This window comes from Squalius cephalus, assembly GCF_949319135.1.
Source record: "Squalius cephalus genome assembly, chromosome: 2".
Lineage (NCBI taxonomy): Eukaryota > Metazoa > Chordata > Actinopteri > Cypriniformes > Leuciscidae > Squalius > Squalius cephalus.
Genome location: NC_137123.1, coordinates 18,766,902 through 18,784,989, shown reverse-complemented (window position 1 = coordinate 18,784,989; position 18,088 = coordinate 18,766,902). Strand labels below are relative to the sequence as shown.

At 37.3% G+C, this 18,088-nt stretch overlaps 1 protein-coding gene across 30 annotated transcripts in view; it reads left to right on the top strand.

Annotated features, from left to right (window-relative positions):
* nfixa (nuclear factor I/Xa) overlaps positions 1-18,088 on the top strand; it is a 94,126-nt gene that overhangs the window by 24,519 nt on the left and 51,519 nt on the right. For 4 of the 30 annotated variants that reach the window (XM_079857866.1, XM_079857852.1, XM_079857860.1 and 1 more), the window contains exon 1: positions 16,936-17,992. The exons of the other annotated variants lie outside the window; for them this stretch is intronic. In XM_079857866.1, coding sequence (XP_079713992.1) covers positions 17,990-17,992 — 3 coding nt within the window. In that variant the 5' untranslated portion in view covers positions 16,936-17,989. Of the gene's footprint in view, positions 1-16,935; positions 17,993-18,088 lie in introns of those variants that run through there. 30 annotated transcript variants of the gene reach the window in all.

Here is an 18,088-nt window from a genome sequence, read left to right as displayed (position 1 = left end):
AACCTTTTTTTTTAAGAGAGTAGTCAGTGCATCTGTCCAAAATGGTGGATGTAGTGAGAAGAATGTTGATTTAGAAACATGTTTGCAATTCACTCATTCAATACAGAAAAGTATTGACTTATTAGTATTTTACACAATATGTGTGTGTTCTGTACATTTTCATGCATATTAGAGTGTTGCACCATTAGCTTAGCGACACGCTAATGCCAAACTCTGTTGAAATCATTTGTGTGTCACATTCGAGAGTTCCTGCTTATGTAGAGCGTTCCAAATCAGTGAGTTACGAGGTTCCACTTCAGTTTAGTCCCTATGTAGACACAAGGCAGATCACTAAGTTTTGGAACTGTTTTTTCTCCTCACTGCATGTATTCATAAATCTCATTCACTGTGAAGTTCTCAGACATACTGAGATGTGTGCAGACGCCGCTTGGCAACCAAGTTAAATTTCTGTCAAAGTGTTTTAAATACATGCCAAATTCTGCAGATACAAAATACAATTGCAGTTGATTTCCATAATTTGCCAAATAATGCACAGCTGTTTATTTTCTTCTCTCTTTTTCCCTTTGGAAGTATAGAATTCATGATTAGTCAAAGCACAATATCATCACAGAAGGCTCTGCAAACAACTCAAACCAGATTTGTTGGTAAACTACTACACGTTGTGCCAATTTAAATGATGAATTGGGATTTCTGTTTATGTAAGTGAGCTAATCAGGGCGCATCTGTAAACAGATGACTGCTGTCAGTGTTATTATTCCCCATCTAAACTCATAAAACAAAAAAGCAGTTGATGAAAGTCAAAGGATTTACAGCTGAGCTACAATTCTTTCAAATGCAGTGGGCAGTGCAATTCAAAAGCTTAAAAGCCTAGCATATAGCATCTTAAAGGTGCAGTGTGTAATGAGACTGACATAACAGCAGGTTCCAGATGTAAAAATCCCATTCATTTTCTCCATAGGGAATTTATTTTTAACGATAAATTAAGTTTTAAAGACAGCTCTGCTGTGAGCTACGAGGTTGTCAATCGATGGTTTATGCTTTTGTTGAAGATGTCAGCCCATATTATTGCAAATTACTTTAAAATAATTTTTAACAGAATTTGCTGGTGGAAAACCACATTACCCATGATTCTGCACAAAAATCTCCACCAATCAGAGAACCGTGCCAAGCAAATCATGCCTAGAACTGTCTGCACATGCTCTCAAACTACTTAAATATTTGTATATACATATTTTGAAATAAAAAAACTTAAAATGTATTGCTTCTATACTCAACATCTTGAAATGAGTTGTTTTATACTTCAGCATTGTTTTTAATTCATTTAATGTCATTGGCAGTGCTTCATGGGATTGTAGTTCTCTCCCTTATTAAACACGTTAAATACACAATCTGGTATCTTTTGTCTTCATGTCCAATTTTCAATTCCTTTCTGCTTCAAATCAAAGTTTATAGCGACTTGGTTCACCTCGTAGCTGGTTGGTTTAGTTCATGGCTTATAACTTTTTTTCAATGGAAGCTTGTTTCCACCACAGAATAAAACATTTTAAAAGATAATTGCGACTTTTTATCTCACAGTTGCGAGTTTACATATCGCAATTGCGTGTTATAAAGTCAGAATTGTGAGATATAAACTATATAAAGTTTATATCATGCAATTCTGTCTTCATAACACACAATTGCGACTTTTTATCACACAATTCTGAGTTGTGAGATAAAAAGTCGCAATTACCTTTTTTATTTTTTATTCTGTGTCGGAAACAAGCTTCCATATTTTCTTCCATAAAAATTCTTACCCTGAAAAAGTAGGCGGGCACTGCTGGGTCATAAGTTGGGGGCGGGACTACCTGTTTGTTTGACCGATAGCAGATAAGAGGGAGTGTTCATGAAACAGCCATTATTGTTGTAGTTCTGTTCTGTGTTGCTAGTGGTTGGTGAATTACACACTTCTAAGCAATTTTATTGAAATATCTGTCACCGCAGCCATCAAATGCTTATCCAGTGTCTTTTTATGCAGTAAAATAGCCTCAGTGAATCCGGTCCGCAGCTGCGGTGTGACTCGGGCCGTGTGGCACGGTGCCAGCTTCCAGCCTCACTCCCGTGATATGTGTGTTTAGACTGGCTTTCACTGAGGTGGTAAAATCCAGACCTTAACCTGAAGGCAGAGCACAGTCAGTCCTCTGAGTTATGCCAGCCTTTCAATGCCGCCCACCACAGGAAAGAGAGAGGGGCAGTATTTAAAGGCTTGCTCGAAATGTTTTGGCAGGGATGTAATCGTGATCTTGGCATTGAATGCAGGCTCAGTCTAAGGAACTGGGTCATGTTCGGGTTAGCACTTTTGCAGCGTCTGCTCGCGTACTCTCAGAGAATTACTAAATGAGCTCAATATCTGGCAGTGCTTGACATTGCTTATCGTTACTCTTTGAGTCGGCCGTCAAGGAGCAGAGTTTTATGTGCATTTTATAATTCGCTGAGGAGCTCGTGATGATGTCATCAGCTCATTACAGCTGGCGTCAGATCAGTTGATTCGTGAGCGTTTCGTAATAGAAAGAGATCATTGGCGGAGGGATGTTCTGGGATCAGTAAAATATGTTCTAAGTAATTCTGCATCCGACATCAGATAGTGAACCCAAGCATTAGCATGGGCACGGTGCTAGTTTACCTGTACCATAAAGAGCTTTTGGAGGCCACATTTTTACTTTTATTATGTTAACATGTTGTCCTTATCTCCTCCATTGGAAGCAGTCTTAACTCTCTGTGTACAGACTCTATGGCAGGGGCGCTCAAATTACACAGCTCGGGGGTCACTTTTAGAAAATGCACAGGGAATAAAATGACCTGATAATTCACTTGGGTTTAGAATATGCAGTAACCAACAATTGAGACGGTGACCGGATGCTTTTTCAGTGGCCTTGTTTTCGGAAGTATCTTTCTCCTTAGGGATTTAAAAAGATCAAGTCCTCAGGCCATGAACCAAACCAACAAACTTAATCGTGATGAAGTAAACGAAAGAAGGAAAAACGGAAAGAAGTCACAGAGTGCAACTGAATGGTGCAATAATATAAACCTATTGACTAAAGGTCATTCATTATAAATAAAACACTTGGAGTTTTTTCAACAAGTTCATTGCAAAATATTCAGAAATATACAAATGAGCAGTTTGAAAGTGTAGAGAGTCATTCTCGATGCGTAATGGGAGTGAGCGGTTGCTCGCTGCTGAGGTTTTTGGTTGAATTTTCCCATTTGCATTGTAACGGCTATACTTCTTTGATTGATGGACTATGAGTAGGCTACTGTTGGTTTTCACTGGGATTTGGATATTAAATATGTGTAAGTTGCAAGTAAGTGTGAATTCAACATTTCTAGAAAATTTGTATGTATATCATCGCTTATCTCTGGGCTCATTGTTGGTCTTTCTTTTAAAGTTTTAATGTTAGTAATCAATAGAAAGGGATTGAATTTGTACTTTGTTAAAGCTAGTTCTTCTATCATTACCAAAACATTGTATTGTTACTTATCATATATCTTTTTTATCATCAAAATGGGACACTCTATTGGCATTGATGGTTCCATGAAGAACCTTTAACATCCACAAAACCTTTTCATTGCACAAAAGTTGCTTAAAGGCTCCCCAAGTTTTCATAGAAGAACCATTTTTGGTTCCCAAAGAAAATTTAAGTGAACAGTTCCTTAAAAATATTTTTTTCTTACTGTGAAGAAAATTTTAATAATCTACTAAAGAGCCTTTTTCCACTTTAAAGAACCTTTTGTGCAATGGAAAGTTTCCAGACATATATAAGAGGTTCAACCACAGATACTAATAAAAGAACCTTTATTTTTAAGATTGTAGTAGAAAAAGGTTCATCAGATTGTTAAAATGTCACTTTTAAAGGTACAGTAAGCGATTTCTGAGAATCATCGTTGTCTTGCCTGATCATAACCCTTCATTTTCCAGTGATACTCCTCTGAGCTTTACTCTTTTGTAATGTCAGCCATCTCTCTATCTAGTCTTTCTTCAAATCTCCCTCTTTCTCATAGTCTCCCTCACCATGAGTGGGCACGCCCCCTACTGCTTATTGGCATCAAGTTTGTTGTGGTGCTTGGTCCGATAACAGCGTTTTTCAGAAGTCGCTTACTGCACCTTTAAGTACCGTTCACTGAAGGGTTCTTTGGGGAAGCCAAAATAGCTCTTCTATGGTAAACGCTGCAAAACCCCCCATTGGCAACATTTATTTTTAAGAGTGTAGGTCAGTTTTTAATAGATGCTTTACATTTTCAGAACAGTGTCATCAAAGTGATTTTAAGCATGTAAATATTTTGTATACTTAATATTTGGAAAAACAAATAGACTATAATTGATGTGTACTTTGCAAAACCTTCACCCCGTCTGCAATGCAAACAAATGGCACAGCATGTAATCAGCCAGGACGTTGCAATAGATTGCGTGTCTATTTATTGTACTTTGTATTATTTTGCATGATACAATTCAGACTGTGACTGCTCAAAATGCAACTACAACATAATTTGTTTTTACAGCATGCTGTAGATTCAGTAGCAGTAATACAATGTTCACTGCCCATCAGCAGACATAAATCATTCTGTGCCTGTTTTTTTTTTTTTTTTTTTTTTTTTTTAAGATCTTGATTTCCAGACCTAATTGCACTAACTGGCTAGTGTGAGTGTTTTCTTTCATTGTATAAGAGGTAAGGCCTCGGGTAGAAGCATTGATATGCACATATTGGATTTCTTAAGGGGATGCAAAGGAATGTTAACCATATTATCCCACTTAGAGGCTCTTCAGGTTGCCAAGTCCTGTCTTGGGATCTCAGAAACTTTGTGCATTGTGCTTGCCGTCCCTCACTGGTCTTCTCTGTGGTCGCAGTCCTTTGGAATGCATCTGAATTGTACGGTTGCCAGATATTATCGTTTTGATCAATGTCTCATGCTCCTAAAATGCACCTTGCAGGGTTTAGGTATTTTGTTCATCTTATCTTAGCAAGTCAGGAACTCAGAAACACTACACTGTGTGCTTCATACAGTCTGTTAAGGGGCCGGGACAGGGCGTCGTGTAATTTTTACTCCCAAATTCTGTCCTCTGGCATGCGTCCATTGCCACACCCCATCAGCATTTAAAGAAGTTGTTGTACAGTTGTCGATTTTTAGCTCTGGAATTCGAAGTGCTGTGAATGTACTGGGTAAAATCCCACAAAGGGCTCAACGGAAGAAACCGGATCAGACCCTTGGGTACTGCGGCGCAGAACTTCCCTGTTCTCCAACTGGACAAATTGAGCATTGAGCGTCTCGAGCAAGCCCGTAATGCAAAAGCCCACCTAAAAATGAAAATTCTTCCATCATTTACTAAGCCCTAATGTTTTTAAAAACTGATCATTTTTATCAAGCTTGTATATTTAAGTTCAGTAATTTCACTTAAATGACAATTAATAGGTAATCTTCATTGCCATTTAAGTGATAAAAATCATTCTAGAAGAAAATTTAAGATGGCACTTAAAGGCTTTTGCATCTGAACTCTTCATATATATATATATATATATATATATATATATATATATATATATATATATATATATATATATATATATACACTCTAAACACTCTCAGAAAAAAAGGTACAAATGCTGTCACTGGGACAGTACCCTTCAAAAGGGTTCTAATATGTACCATTTAGGTACTAATATGTACTCTTTTGGAACTAATGTGTACACTTTTGGTACCAGTATGTACCTTTGAGGGACTAATATGCACTCTTTAGGTACAAAGGTGTACCTTTTGAAAAGGCAAACATTATTTTGTAGAGTTCTGTTGACATAATAACATTGTTCATTGCACCAACTTAATATCGTCTGTAATTTAAACTCAAATTTCTGCATTAATTGATATTTTTACTTCACAAAACTGTCATGATAACTTCGGATAATAAGTTATGTTAGCATGTGCTATGATAGCTGTTGATTTTAACTGAAATATTTTAACTGAAATATATCAAATTAATTGGTTCCAGGGCTACGACTAGTTGGAGCGACTTAATTCTTTGAATAATCAACTTAAAAATGTGTGTTTATGCTACAAATTATTAAGTTCCTCTAACTCTTGATGCAAACTGTTGCATGCATTTTTTTGGTTGAGCCAACACATTCTTTTTTAGAGTGTGTGTGTATATATATATATACTATATATTATGACACACATTTTACTTCTCTTTAGCATACAATGTATTCCACTGAAGATGTGGTTTGGATTGACCTAGAATTGTCATAGATTATGACTGTTCATTTTTGGGTTTTGGTTAACCAATGTCGAGTCAGTCTCACCAAGCTAGCATTTTCTCAATTTCACTTTTTCTCTTATACTTCCACCCTTTTGATATGATATTAAAGAGATAGTCACCCAAAATAATGAAAATTCATCATTTACTCCCCCTTAAGTTGTTCCAAACTTGTAGCCTACATTTCTTTTACATAAAGCAAGATATTTTGAAGGAAATATTGCGGGGCACCATTGACCTCCAAAAATGTTTTATATTACTATGGAAATAAATAATTCCGCACTACTTTTTGGTTACAAACATTCTTCAAAATATCTTCATTTGTGTTCAGTAGAACAAACTAATTTATACAGGTTTGGAACAACTTGAGGGTGAGTAATATTTGCATTTTTGGGTGAAGTGTCCCTTCAAGTTTTAAGTCTTGCACATGCAGCTTTAATTGCGTATGCAGTATCAACCCCCCCAACCAGAAATATGAAAAATCATAAAGCTGCATAATTAGTCCTGAATCTGTTTGCAGAAGTGAGTGAGCGGGCCAACTCTTTTTATTTATATTTTTATGAGTGTACATTCCCACAGGTGTCAGGGCCACGAGACCTGAGCAAACACGCAGGCCAGTGCAGCCAAATGGAGGTCAGGTTATAGCGTGCTCTGGATTTATATCTCTGCGCTCTGGAGAGAAACTCTGGTTCCAAAGACAAGATGGAGGAAGAGGCAGGGCTGTAAAAGAACTATCTGAAAGCCTTTTAAACTGCTTTTGTAACCGTTTCAGTGTATTCTTAAAAACCTATAGCGTCCTCTTTACATTGTGTAAAACTAGTTACCTTAATTAGCGCTGCTGCTAATTACTCATCCTCATATTTGGAGGTTTTTCAAAACGCCTACTCTGTTCACTCTTAAAAATAAACATTCCAAAGAGAGTTTTCACAGCAATGCCATTGAAGAACCATTTTTGGTTTCTAAAAAGAACCTTTTCGTGAAAAGTTCTTAAAAGAACCATTTTTTTCTTAGTTTGAAGAACATTTGAAAAATCTTGTGCATTTGAAGAGTTCCATATAAGAACCTTTATTTTTAAGAGTGAACATTTCCGTGCCTAAATCATTCAATTTGTGCTACCATCATGCTACTTTTTCTTCATGGTTGGAATTTTAACCGGTGGATGATAAAATGGATAAAACCATCACACAGATTTAAAATAAATGGATGAACCCAAGCCGTGTCTATGTACTAGGATATTGTTTTTTTTGGCTTGGGCCAGTAAACAACCATCTAGAATTCAACCAGACGACTGGCAACTTCCCACAATGCCCTAGTACAGCCATTGGCAAGTTTTGCATGTGTAAGCACACTCACATTTTCTTCAAAACATTTATTTATTTAGCCTTTTTGTAGCTTATGCTTTTCTTCTGTACCACATTTACTCGCTGTAGGTTTCAGACTGAGAAAGCAGAGCATAGATGAGGTAGTAATATCTATCTGGCTCTGGTTGTGTCTTTAGTGCTCTCTAAAGAGCTCCAGCTGTTTCAGATCTTATTCCCACTTACTAGTTTTATAAGCTCTAGGAAGATTTTTTTGAGTGGACGATGATGATGTGGTTGTCATGTGAAGAACTGCAATATGTGTTTTTTTTTTTTTTTCCTATAGCAGGCAGAGTAAAACGCAAGCAAAGAACTGTTATAAAACTTGAGGTTTTGAGAAGAAGGCTAAAACAGACGCAAATATAGTGCCAGTAAACACAAACAACTCTTCCTCTCTCTCCAGTCTCTCTCCCACTTATAAACACACACACATACACATTCTTACCCCAGCTGCAGCACACACACACACACACACACACATTCCCTAACCCTGGATTAAGCTTACTATAATGGGAAAGCCCTCAGTGCATGCAGTGTTACCCTCTCATTACCACTGCACCTGTCCTGAACTGACAGAACTAATGCTGGACGGCACTTAATGAGAGAAAGCGGCTGACAGATGAGACAAATACTGACACAGAGAGACAGAAAGAGAGAGAGAGTTCACTGTCAGAAATGAAATAGAATCCATTTCTGAACTTGTAATGTCATGCAGCAATCAAAGTTTCAGTTTTGATACTATCAGTCGAAAGTTTAATGTTTTTTAATGTTTTTGAAGTCTCAACAAGGCTGCAGTTATGTGACAAACTTATAAAACTTTGAAAAACAGTAATATTGTGAAATAATAACTTTTCTATTTGAATTTTAAAATGTTTTCCTGTGATGTGAAAGCTGAATTTTCAGCATCATTACTCCAGTCTTCAGTGTCACATGATCCTTCAGAAATCCTTCTGATTATATTACAATTTTCTAATTTTCCTAGATACACAAAACGTATTAGCCAGGACAACTAATCAGCCATTTTGAGATCATTATAGTTCCAAAATCTACTGACAGCCTTATCAATTAAAAAAAGGTTTTCAAAATGTTCTAGTAAATATTGTATTTATTCCATTTCAACAATTTAGTGTCTTATTGAGTTTTTAAATAATGTTATTCATATATTGATTATTAGATCTCTCTTTAGATATTGGCACAGTTGATTGGAAACCCTCATATCTACCAACTACTAATTATTAATAATTCATTCTTAAGTGATTTAGTCAAAACTCTTTAACCTGTCTCTCTTTCTATCACATACTCGTATACACACTCCCACATCAGCTCTATTGTCTCTTTAACAAATGGTTTCATCACAGGCATTGTAGCTCATTGTGCACGTGTGAGCATGTCAAGCTCATGCGGCGAGTGGCCATTCACTGTCACCTTTGCCATTGTAATGTAATTACATCCAGTCATCACAGAGCGTGCGTGTGTGACCGGTGAGTTCATTTTGTGTTTTGTGTTTGTGTTGTCGATCTAGCTCTTGCACGGCTACTCGTTTTCTCTAGTCATCCAGAAAAGTAGTGGACTAGTCAGCGAGCCAATGTTTATCTTATGTAAATGTGCTGCCGTGCTGTTGGAGAGTGTGTCTGAGCAGCTGAGATGTGAAAATAAAATCTTATGGTGTGTTCCTTTTGTCCTTGGAAGTGGGAAAGTCCTAGTTCCCAGTAGGAACGTTTGACTGGAACCCCTCAAGTCGAAGCAGCTCTGTTTGTCAGCTACAGCTGTTAAATTACAGTGATTTTACAGTATATATATATAATACATACACACACACAAAATATCAATGTCAATATATATACACACAGACACACAGTCAGGGATTGGCATTAACTTTTTTGCTCACCAGCCACTGTGGTTAGTGGTTTTCCAAACTTACTAGCCACTTAGAATTTTCACTGGCCACAATTTTGACATCATAATTTGGCAGCAGGAATATTAGGCTGCTGTCACTTTAAGACCTGACGTACACATCCATTATACCGTTACGCATGCGTTTTCTTTCTCAACTGTTTACGTTCACTTAAAACATAACTAACTGTGTTTACGTGAACACTCGCCAAGTGCGTATTTTACTGTTTAAGCGAAATAAGCAGTGAAAAAGTACTAAATTTAGTACTGAGAAGGCGGCTTTATGTGTTTTCTTTGGGTGTGAGCATAAAATCTGCGGGAATGAGTACATTTATGCACAATACGCGCACGCTGAAATTCAAGCCCTGTATGCCCTGATATATATATCTCATGACAACTCTCTGAAGATTTTCAGGATGTAACGGATATGACAATGTTAATGTGTTTGGTCTTGGTGGAATAGATCTGCCACACTGCTGCTGTTGACTGGTGTTGTTGTAAGTTATTGAGCAAGTACAGGAACTTCAGCACAAATGGCATATATAAAATTACCTATATATATATAATGTCACTTACTAAAAAAAGATTAGATATTTTATCTGTTTATTGCATGTCGTGACCACTTAATGACATCAGAGAACTGAGAACATTCCTATTTAATTATTAAAGTATTCATTTAAAATCTCAGGTAAATACTTTTAGTAAATATATTTTACGTCCAATGGATTTCAGGCTGACAAAAAAGTTTGGGAATCCCTGCCTTAAAATGGATGTGCATGAGAGAGAAAAGTGAGTGTGTGTGTGTGTGTTTACACTCGAGCTGTTAGTGGAGTGTTTGTGGGTGTTTAGTGCATGTTTGTCAGTTTGATCTTTGCAAAATTACTGTAAACACCCTTGAAAATGAAATTGCCCTGTAGCATGTGTTAATGAAGAAGTGCTCGAGGAGTGTGGTAATAGTGACATAACCATACAGGCTGGTGAGGAAGGTTTTCATCCTCTGGGAATACAGTGAGGCATGAAGATATCTCATAGAAAGACGTGAGACAGAGAGCTAGATTGATAGAATAATTAAAAAATGAGCGATAGAAGTTTCGAAAATGTGTGTAAATGCACAGGGGAAAAAAGACATATGACATGACCAGTGTGTGCGGGGCAAGACAGAGACAGAGTTAAGGAGCAAGATGGAAAGAGAGATAGAGTGGCAGAGAGACGGGAGGTGGTGGGTGCCTGATTAGCATAAAGGGTAGGGCACAATGCCCAGTTTGGGAGAAGGGTTGGCACCTCGCCTCGCGGAGTGGCGGAGGTAAAAGAAAAGAATGAGAATAAAAGCGAGGGTGGAGGGGTGCGTGTTGGAGAGCTCGGAACATCTCTAGTTTAAACCTGGCACTTGGCACTGGAGCTGCTGAAATATCAACCATAATTACACTGCAGTTATTTACAGGTTGTGATAGATGCATATGCGGTAACTGAACTTCCTCATGACTAGGAAGTACCAGGGTGATTCTAGGATTTCAGTTTTCTGTCGTTTGCAAACCAGACAGTGATAAATGATAAAGCTCTTCCATGTAAATAAGAGTTTTTGAATGTTCTGCTGTGGGCAGCCGACTGTGATAGAGCGTTTTGTTTAATGCACTTCAGAGCCGCGTCGCCCACAGACGTATCTCATTTACGTTGATATTTGGATTTTTGGTTGCATTTTATGTTGATTATTTACAGTTTGCGTGAGAACCTTGCTCTTTCCGAAGCCATGGTTCTCCACCACCACCATGCACGAAACCTCATTTCATGAGCTTTACAGCTTTTTAATGACTAATCAGAGTTTTTTTTTTTTTTTACTGTTTACAGAGCCTAGGGCTATCGCAGAAACACACATTTCTGTGATATCTGTCAGGTATAGTAGCAACATTTGTGTGTGATTTAAAAAAATATTGCTTGCATCTTTCATTGCAGATTTTTGGGGTGTTTTAATAATCACCTATGGCACTTTCCATGAATAGGGAAACAATATGGCCTGAAACGCCATGTTTTCTTCAAAATATTGTTTGTTTGAAAAAAATGTACGATTAAAAAAAAAAACAAAAAAAAAAACACCAGAATTAGTTAGTATCAAAGCTGCAAATCAAGCCGAAATGATATAGTTTAAAAAAATAAACTCAATTGATGATGCCAAAGTGATGACATTGTTGTGCAATTTTAATAGAGTTGTGAAAGTCATAGAGCTCTGTGATGGGACAGGATAATCAGCACTCAGAGGTGGACAGCCTGCGAATATTTTTAATGCATTAGATGTGTGCCTCTAATGCACAAATAAATCACCTCAGTGTTCATCTAATGGTTCTTTTTAAACTTTTTAAATAAATTGTACTTTTACACACTCCCTGTCCCTAAATGAAAACTCTGCATTTTAATATTGATGAAGAGCCACTTGGCTCAAAATGTCACCTAGGGTGAGAACATGAAATACATATTTTTCTATTTTTGAAGCTGTGGTGTCTCGACTTTTCCTCCCTTTTTTATATTTTAATATTAAAATTTAAGTTATTTACCTTTGAGGACGTCCACTATGGTGTTCTCTCTCTCTCTCTCTCTCTCTCTCTCTCTCACACACACACACACACACACACACACTCGGGGAGAGTTCATGCGCTCCGCTCACAGCAGGCTGTTGTCAATATTTCGGTCAGTCGGAGCGGTTGTATTTAGTCTCTGCGTAAGCGGCAATGCTGTGCTGTCACGCCGAGCTCGTCTCGGCATTTTTTCCAGTTTACACTTCAGTCTCCCGAGTCCCGGCTGATCTCACCGGCCGCCGTAGAGACACAAGCCAGTCTCTGATCTACCGACACATTTAATAGTCTCTAAATAGAAATCAGAATGTTATTCTTACAGCTAGGATTAGGCTATATTAATGTGCATGTGGCCGATCTAATTGACAGAATGACACCTGAATGGAAGACCAAATGGTAAAACTGTAGGATATCCAAATAGTTTCTAAATGAATAGGCTAATTATATTAATAATAGCCTATGCAATTCATTGTGCGGCTTTTCAAGGAAATATTTGCTGTAAAACGTGCTGGTTACTTTTTAGACTGCCAAAATTTTGTTTTGACATCCATTTGGGTGGTTCTGCTAATCTTAGGAACCTCAAACGGTGCCTTAAAAAATAAAAATAAAAATAAATAATAATTATATATATATAAGGCACCGTTTGAGGTTCCTAAGATTAGCAGAACCACCCAAATGGATGTAGGCTATATATATATATATATATATATATATATATATATATATTTATATATTTTTTTTTTACAAAATGCATCTCAATAGCTTTTTTGTAGCCTATGCATTAAGACTATTTACCCGCGGAACTGAACTCACTTAAATTACTCCCAGATTTTCAAACGTCTTGGACACGAATCAGTTTATAAAAAATTAATGAATTGCACACAAAGTACAGCTACACAGCTCTCCAAAAACACCTCTATTAGTGAACGGATTTCTGTTTGTATAGGCCTAAGTAAAAACTATTTTCAGTTAGGCTGTTTGATCCTCAGGTTACATGGTTTCAAAAAGTTAGGCTACGAGCTGCTTGCTTTATTTGCATAGCCTTTTCTTATGTAGGTTTGATGAAGAAATATTTTAGTCTTTTTTTTTTTTAAATTCGAAGAAATATTTTAGTGTTAAACTATTTTAGTTTGTTTTTAAATTTTAAAATATGTTTGAATTGGATGTCCTTATAAATGGACAAGTTAGTCATCCACCGTGGCATCATTTTAAAAGGTGTTTATTTAAAAATATGAATTAGTCTAATAGTAGCTAGGCTATGTCGAGATATTCTACGAATAGTTTAAAATATATCGATATATTTGATATATCGATATCGAAAAACAGATATTTATTTATTTAGCTATTTATTTTTTAACGCAGTGTAGGCTATCTCTTAATTGCTAACCAATTTGGCAGCGCACTGAAAGTTAAATATGCTTATTGAAATCGGTATGTGGATAAGATCAATCTTATTTTGTATTTAGCTGTTCTCATGGGATAGGAAAGGAGGCCTACATATTGTATTTACATAAAAAAAAAATATATATATTTTAATCAGTTATAAGCTACTTGAATGCTCCCAATTGATACGATTTTCAGCTGGATCACAATTCACGGACATATTTTGTAGGCCTGTTTTCTTTGTTAGTGTATTCGATTTCGTTTTTTTTTTTTAAATTCTTGTACGTTAAGAATGGGATTATGGTGGTGTTCTGCTAGTTGTTTTTTTTATAGGCTACGAATATAAAATCTCTGGTTTTGACCTTTTAGGGAAGTGCTCTTTTCTCCTGCTCTTTTCTCCTTCTAACATACTCCCTAAACTCATGGTAATACAAAGTTTTATTTTATTTTTTTGGGGGAAAATATATAGCCTATAGCCTATATTTTTTCAAACTACTTTATATTTCATGTCAGATCCCTCAGCTCTCGCGGATCAGCCGCGCGAGCGTCGTCTTCTCCGCTCCATCCGCAGCCTTTTTTTCTGTCTCGCGCCAATATGATGGAGCTCGAGCTCCCGCCAACGCGATTTAAAAAAAAAAAAAAAACGTTAGCGGTTTACAGCTACGTTGTCATAGTAGGCCTTTAAAGAAGGCAAATACAGTTGAATAAATGGAAAATAATAAAATACATTCATCTTAAAAGAACAGACTGACAAACAAAGGTATGGTACTGTAAGACTCTATACAAGGACAACCATTTTATGTCGTTATTGGCCTTGAATTTCGTCCAGAATTGAATTCCTTTCGGTGTTATGTTTGAAAATAAAAAAGGTACTTTTGAATCATAAGTTCATAACTAAGCCTTTCTATGTAGGCTAAGTCAGTGAGGTGTGCCAAACTTAGACCCTTACAAAAAAAAAATTGAGTCTTATTGTAGCCTATATGTTGGCTACACTAAAAGGTCAATCATACAAACTAAAACCTTTAAAAATGCTAATGGACATCTGATGAGCCCCCAGTCACAAAAAGCCCAAAACATCAGTCATTTTGACTGAAGTAGAAATTAGATTTAAACAAAATTCATAAATGTGCTAGGCACTTAACTTTGACAGGCTTTGTGTATATACTTCATGTGTGGTGTAATATAGAGTAACAGGCAATTTCAGCACAGGTTCTGTAAATTGTGTGTGTGTGTGAGTGTGTGCTGGCGAGTTTTCTTTTCACAATCTCAGCCTTTTTCTATCTTTCTCTATAAGAAGGCCTTGCTATACAGACAAAAACACACAAGCAGTACGCAGCAGAGCGAGACAGCCTTTCGTAGAAATCGTGCTTTTTTTGTCTTCCTCTCTTTCTCAAACTTTTTTTTTATCTTCCTCTAGCGCTCTTCTTTTTTCTTGGGTAAAACAAAGGGCGCTGTTTAGAGAGGAGAGTGTCATACAAAGATAAGATAGGCTGTGGTATAAAAGAGTTTGAATAAGGTCATTCGGGCAATGAACAAATCCAGCAAGCTTGCTGGGGAACATGAGCAAACTCCGTTTTATATGCCGTTTATGGCTTGCATACTAATTTAAACACATGATAACAACACAAAGTTCATGCTGTCGAGTTTGCTACATCCAAAATTATGACAGATTTAATGCGATCGTTCAACCAATAATTCAATCAAGAACAATGAACTTGTTGCTGACACCTTTTCCCCCTAGGCTGTTTAATGCAGACTCTTTGTTTGGAGACATGGAAATTATTTAATGGAAATAAATGTGCCAGACACAAACAATCCATGTTGTCTGTCAAACTAAATCACATATAAAATTCTGGTTTTGCCTGTAAAATGTATGCAAAACAAAATACCTAGACACCTTGTTCTGTACACAGTCAACTGATATGAATTGTGTAACTTTCCTTTAATTTGGATTGGAATTAAATCTGCGTTTACAGCTGAGGCTTCTTCACCCGGTGGTCTCGGGTAGGCCTGATGGTCGCCCTAAGGTGTCGCGTAGCCATGAAAGAGTGGCATATGTTGCTTAAACTCATTGTAGGGATTAAACCAGATTAAATCACTTGATGAATCTGCCCAAGCTAGCGATTTCCATGGATCATAACGGATCACTGGGAACAGGGATTGACCAACCACTGAATTCCTTTAATATGTAGGCCTATACTGTATAGTTTAATGCAGGATTTAACCACTGAATGGTTGGTGTGCTGTGGCTCAGGGCTAGTGTAGAGTTTCAGGCCGGTTGATGTTGTGACTGATGCAGTGTTGCCATTACGTCTGGTGTTCGTTGATCATCGTGCATGCGTTTTGCAAACTTATTTGGTTTTCAGTGATGTAGTGAAGATTGTTGTTGCAAATCTTGCTGATTTAAATATGCAAATGTGGTAAATTTAGCTGGCTAACTTATATGAGGATGTTGAAATTGAGAGACTGATTTGCAGCAGTCTTGGACGCATGAGTTAGAATGGGTTGAAAATAATAAGATAATGTATGTCGCTGTTTTCCTGCAAAAGATGTTTAGGCTATGGAATTAGAAACAAACATTTCATTAAAGCTGTATAATTTACAGCTATATTTTGCTAATTAAATGATTATTATTATTATTATTATTAATATATACATATTTAATAATAAATGAAGAAATATTTATGTTCGTCTGGCTATTATTTAGCATTTATATTATATTTGGTGAAGAATACTTTGCTCAATATCTATATATATATATATTGAACAAAGTACTCTTTACCAAATATAATATAAATGCTAAATAATAGCTATGTGTGTGTTTGTGTATATATATATTAAATACTTTAATAAAATACATTTTTTATGGTTGGACTCATAGAAATTCTGTAAGTTAATTGTTGAGTGCTGCTATGGTGTTGCTGTCTTGTAAGCAGAATGTGTCAACTCTTTGGATTATTCATTATAAGGAAATTGGGGATTTATTATTTTCTATCAAGAAATACAGAATCATATTTTTTTATAGTAAAATCTTCAAAATCGGAAATACCAGTGGCGTTAAAAAAAAAAAAACCTTAATAATTAACGTCTCTGTTTATTGTGTCAATGTTTGCATCTGATGCTGACATGTCTTCAGAAGAAGTTTAGAGAGAGAGAGAGTGTTGTTCTGCAGGGGACTGTGTCTGTCTTTGCTCTTTGTGTGGCGAGTCTAAAGGCAGCTGCTGGTCTGTAGCGTCTGCTGGGAGTTCTGGCCCGCTCGTTCACACGCCGCTCAATGGAGGGAGGGGACGGGGCAAACGGGGACACTGCTGTGCGCTCGCTCACTCGCTCGATGGAGGAGATGGCAAGTGTATTGGTGAAAGTGGCAAAAGTGCATGTGTGCATCTGAGTGCAATTCTTGAGGACAAGAGGGGGAAAATGGAGGTAAATTGGGGTGGGAATGGAATACGGGCGGCGCCGCTGATTGGCGTATGTAAAATTAATGTGCTCTGGACTTTGCAGTTGCACAAGATAGGAACTTGTTAATTTGGCAAAGTAAGGAGCCAACCCAATGACCGAACCCTACACCCCCCCCCCCCTCGCTCTCGCTCCGTCTCTTTCACCCTCCCTCCGTCCCTGCCTCCCTCCCATTCAGCCCTTCAAGCGTGCGTATTGGCTGAGCGATCGGGCACCCGGTGCCAAATAGGTGGGCTCAGCTTCGCGCTGGCACACTCTGAGGCAATGGATAGGAAACGAGCATGGAGAGGAAGAGAGAGATAGAGTTGGAGAGGAAAAAGGGGAAAAAAAGAAGCTTCTATCGGGTTTGCCAGCGGTCGTACGCGCTCTTCCAACATTGATTCGGTTCTCTCGTTTTTTTTTTTTTGCGCTCTCCATTCGCTCCTCTCTACCCCCCTCTCTGTCTCTCTCTCTTTCTCTCTCTCTCTCTGTCTATCTCCCATTCTCTGTCTATCTCTCGCTCTCTGTGAGTCGAATGCAGAGCACGCATATCTGAACAAACACCACTTACTGCTTTGCCAAACATTTTTTCTCTTTGTTGCGGTATTTGTGTATTTATTTGTGTATGTTTTTTCTCTAACAGTGAGTACAATACTTTTTGATTACGAGCAGTTTCGTTGTCCGCCTTCCTGTTTTCATATGTAATTTGTATGTTTTATTTTCTGTTTTGGTGACTGGCAAAATCCCCAATTTTTTGCTAACTTTTTTTCCCCCTTTCATTTCCCCCTCTCTGTTTCGTGTATTAAATATTTCTCTCTTGCATTTCTTGTTTTTCTATCTCCCGAGCTATGCCACTGATTGGCTCCTCCAAGATTTTCTGAATTTTTCTTCTTAACCGACTGGACATTTTTGAAATCTTTTAAATTCTTTACCTTTATAATTTTGTGCAACAACAACAACAAAAATATATATCTACTAATAATCGGGGCATGTAGTGTCGAGTTGAGTGCCAAGAAGACATTTGACTTGTTTTTCCACTCCATATCGGCTGGCAGAGTTTATGATGAAAGTGCAGAATGGTAACTATTTTATTTTGCTGTTTTGCTGCATGTCTTGTGTGTTTTGTCTGTGTCCGTGTGGCGGTGTAGTTTGGATCAGGACGCGCGGTCGCAGGG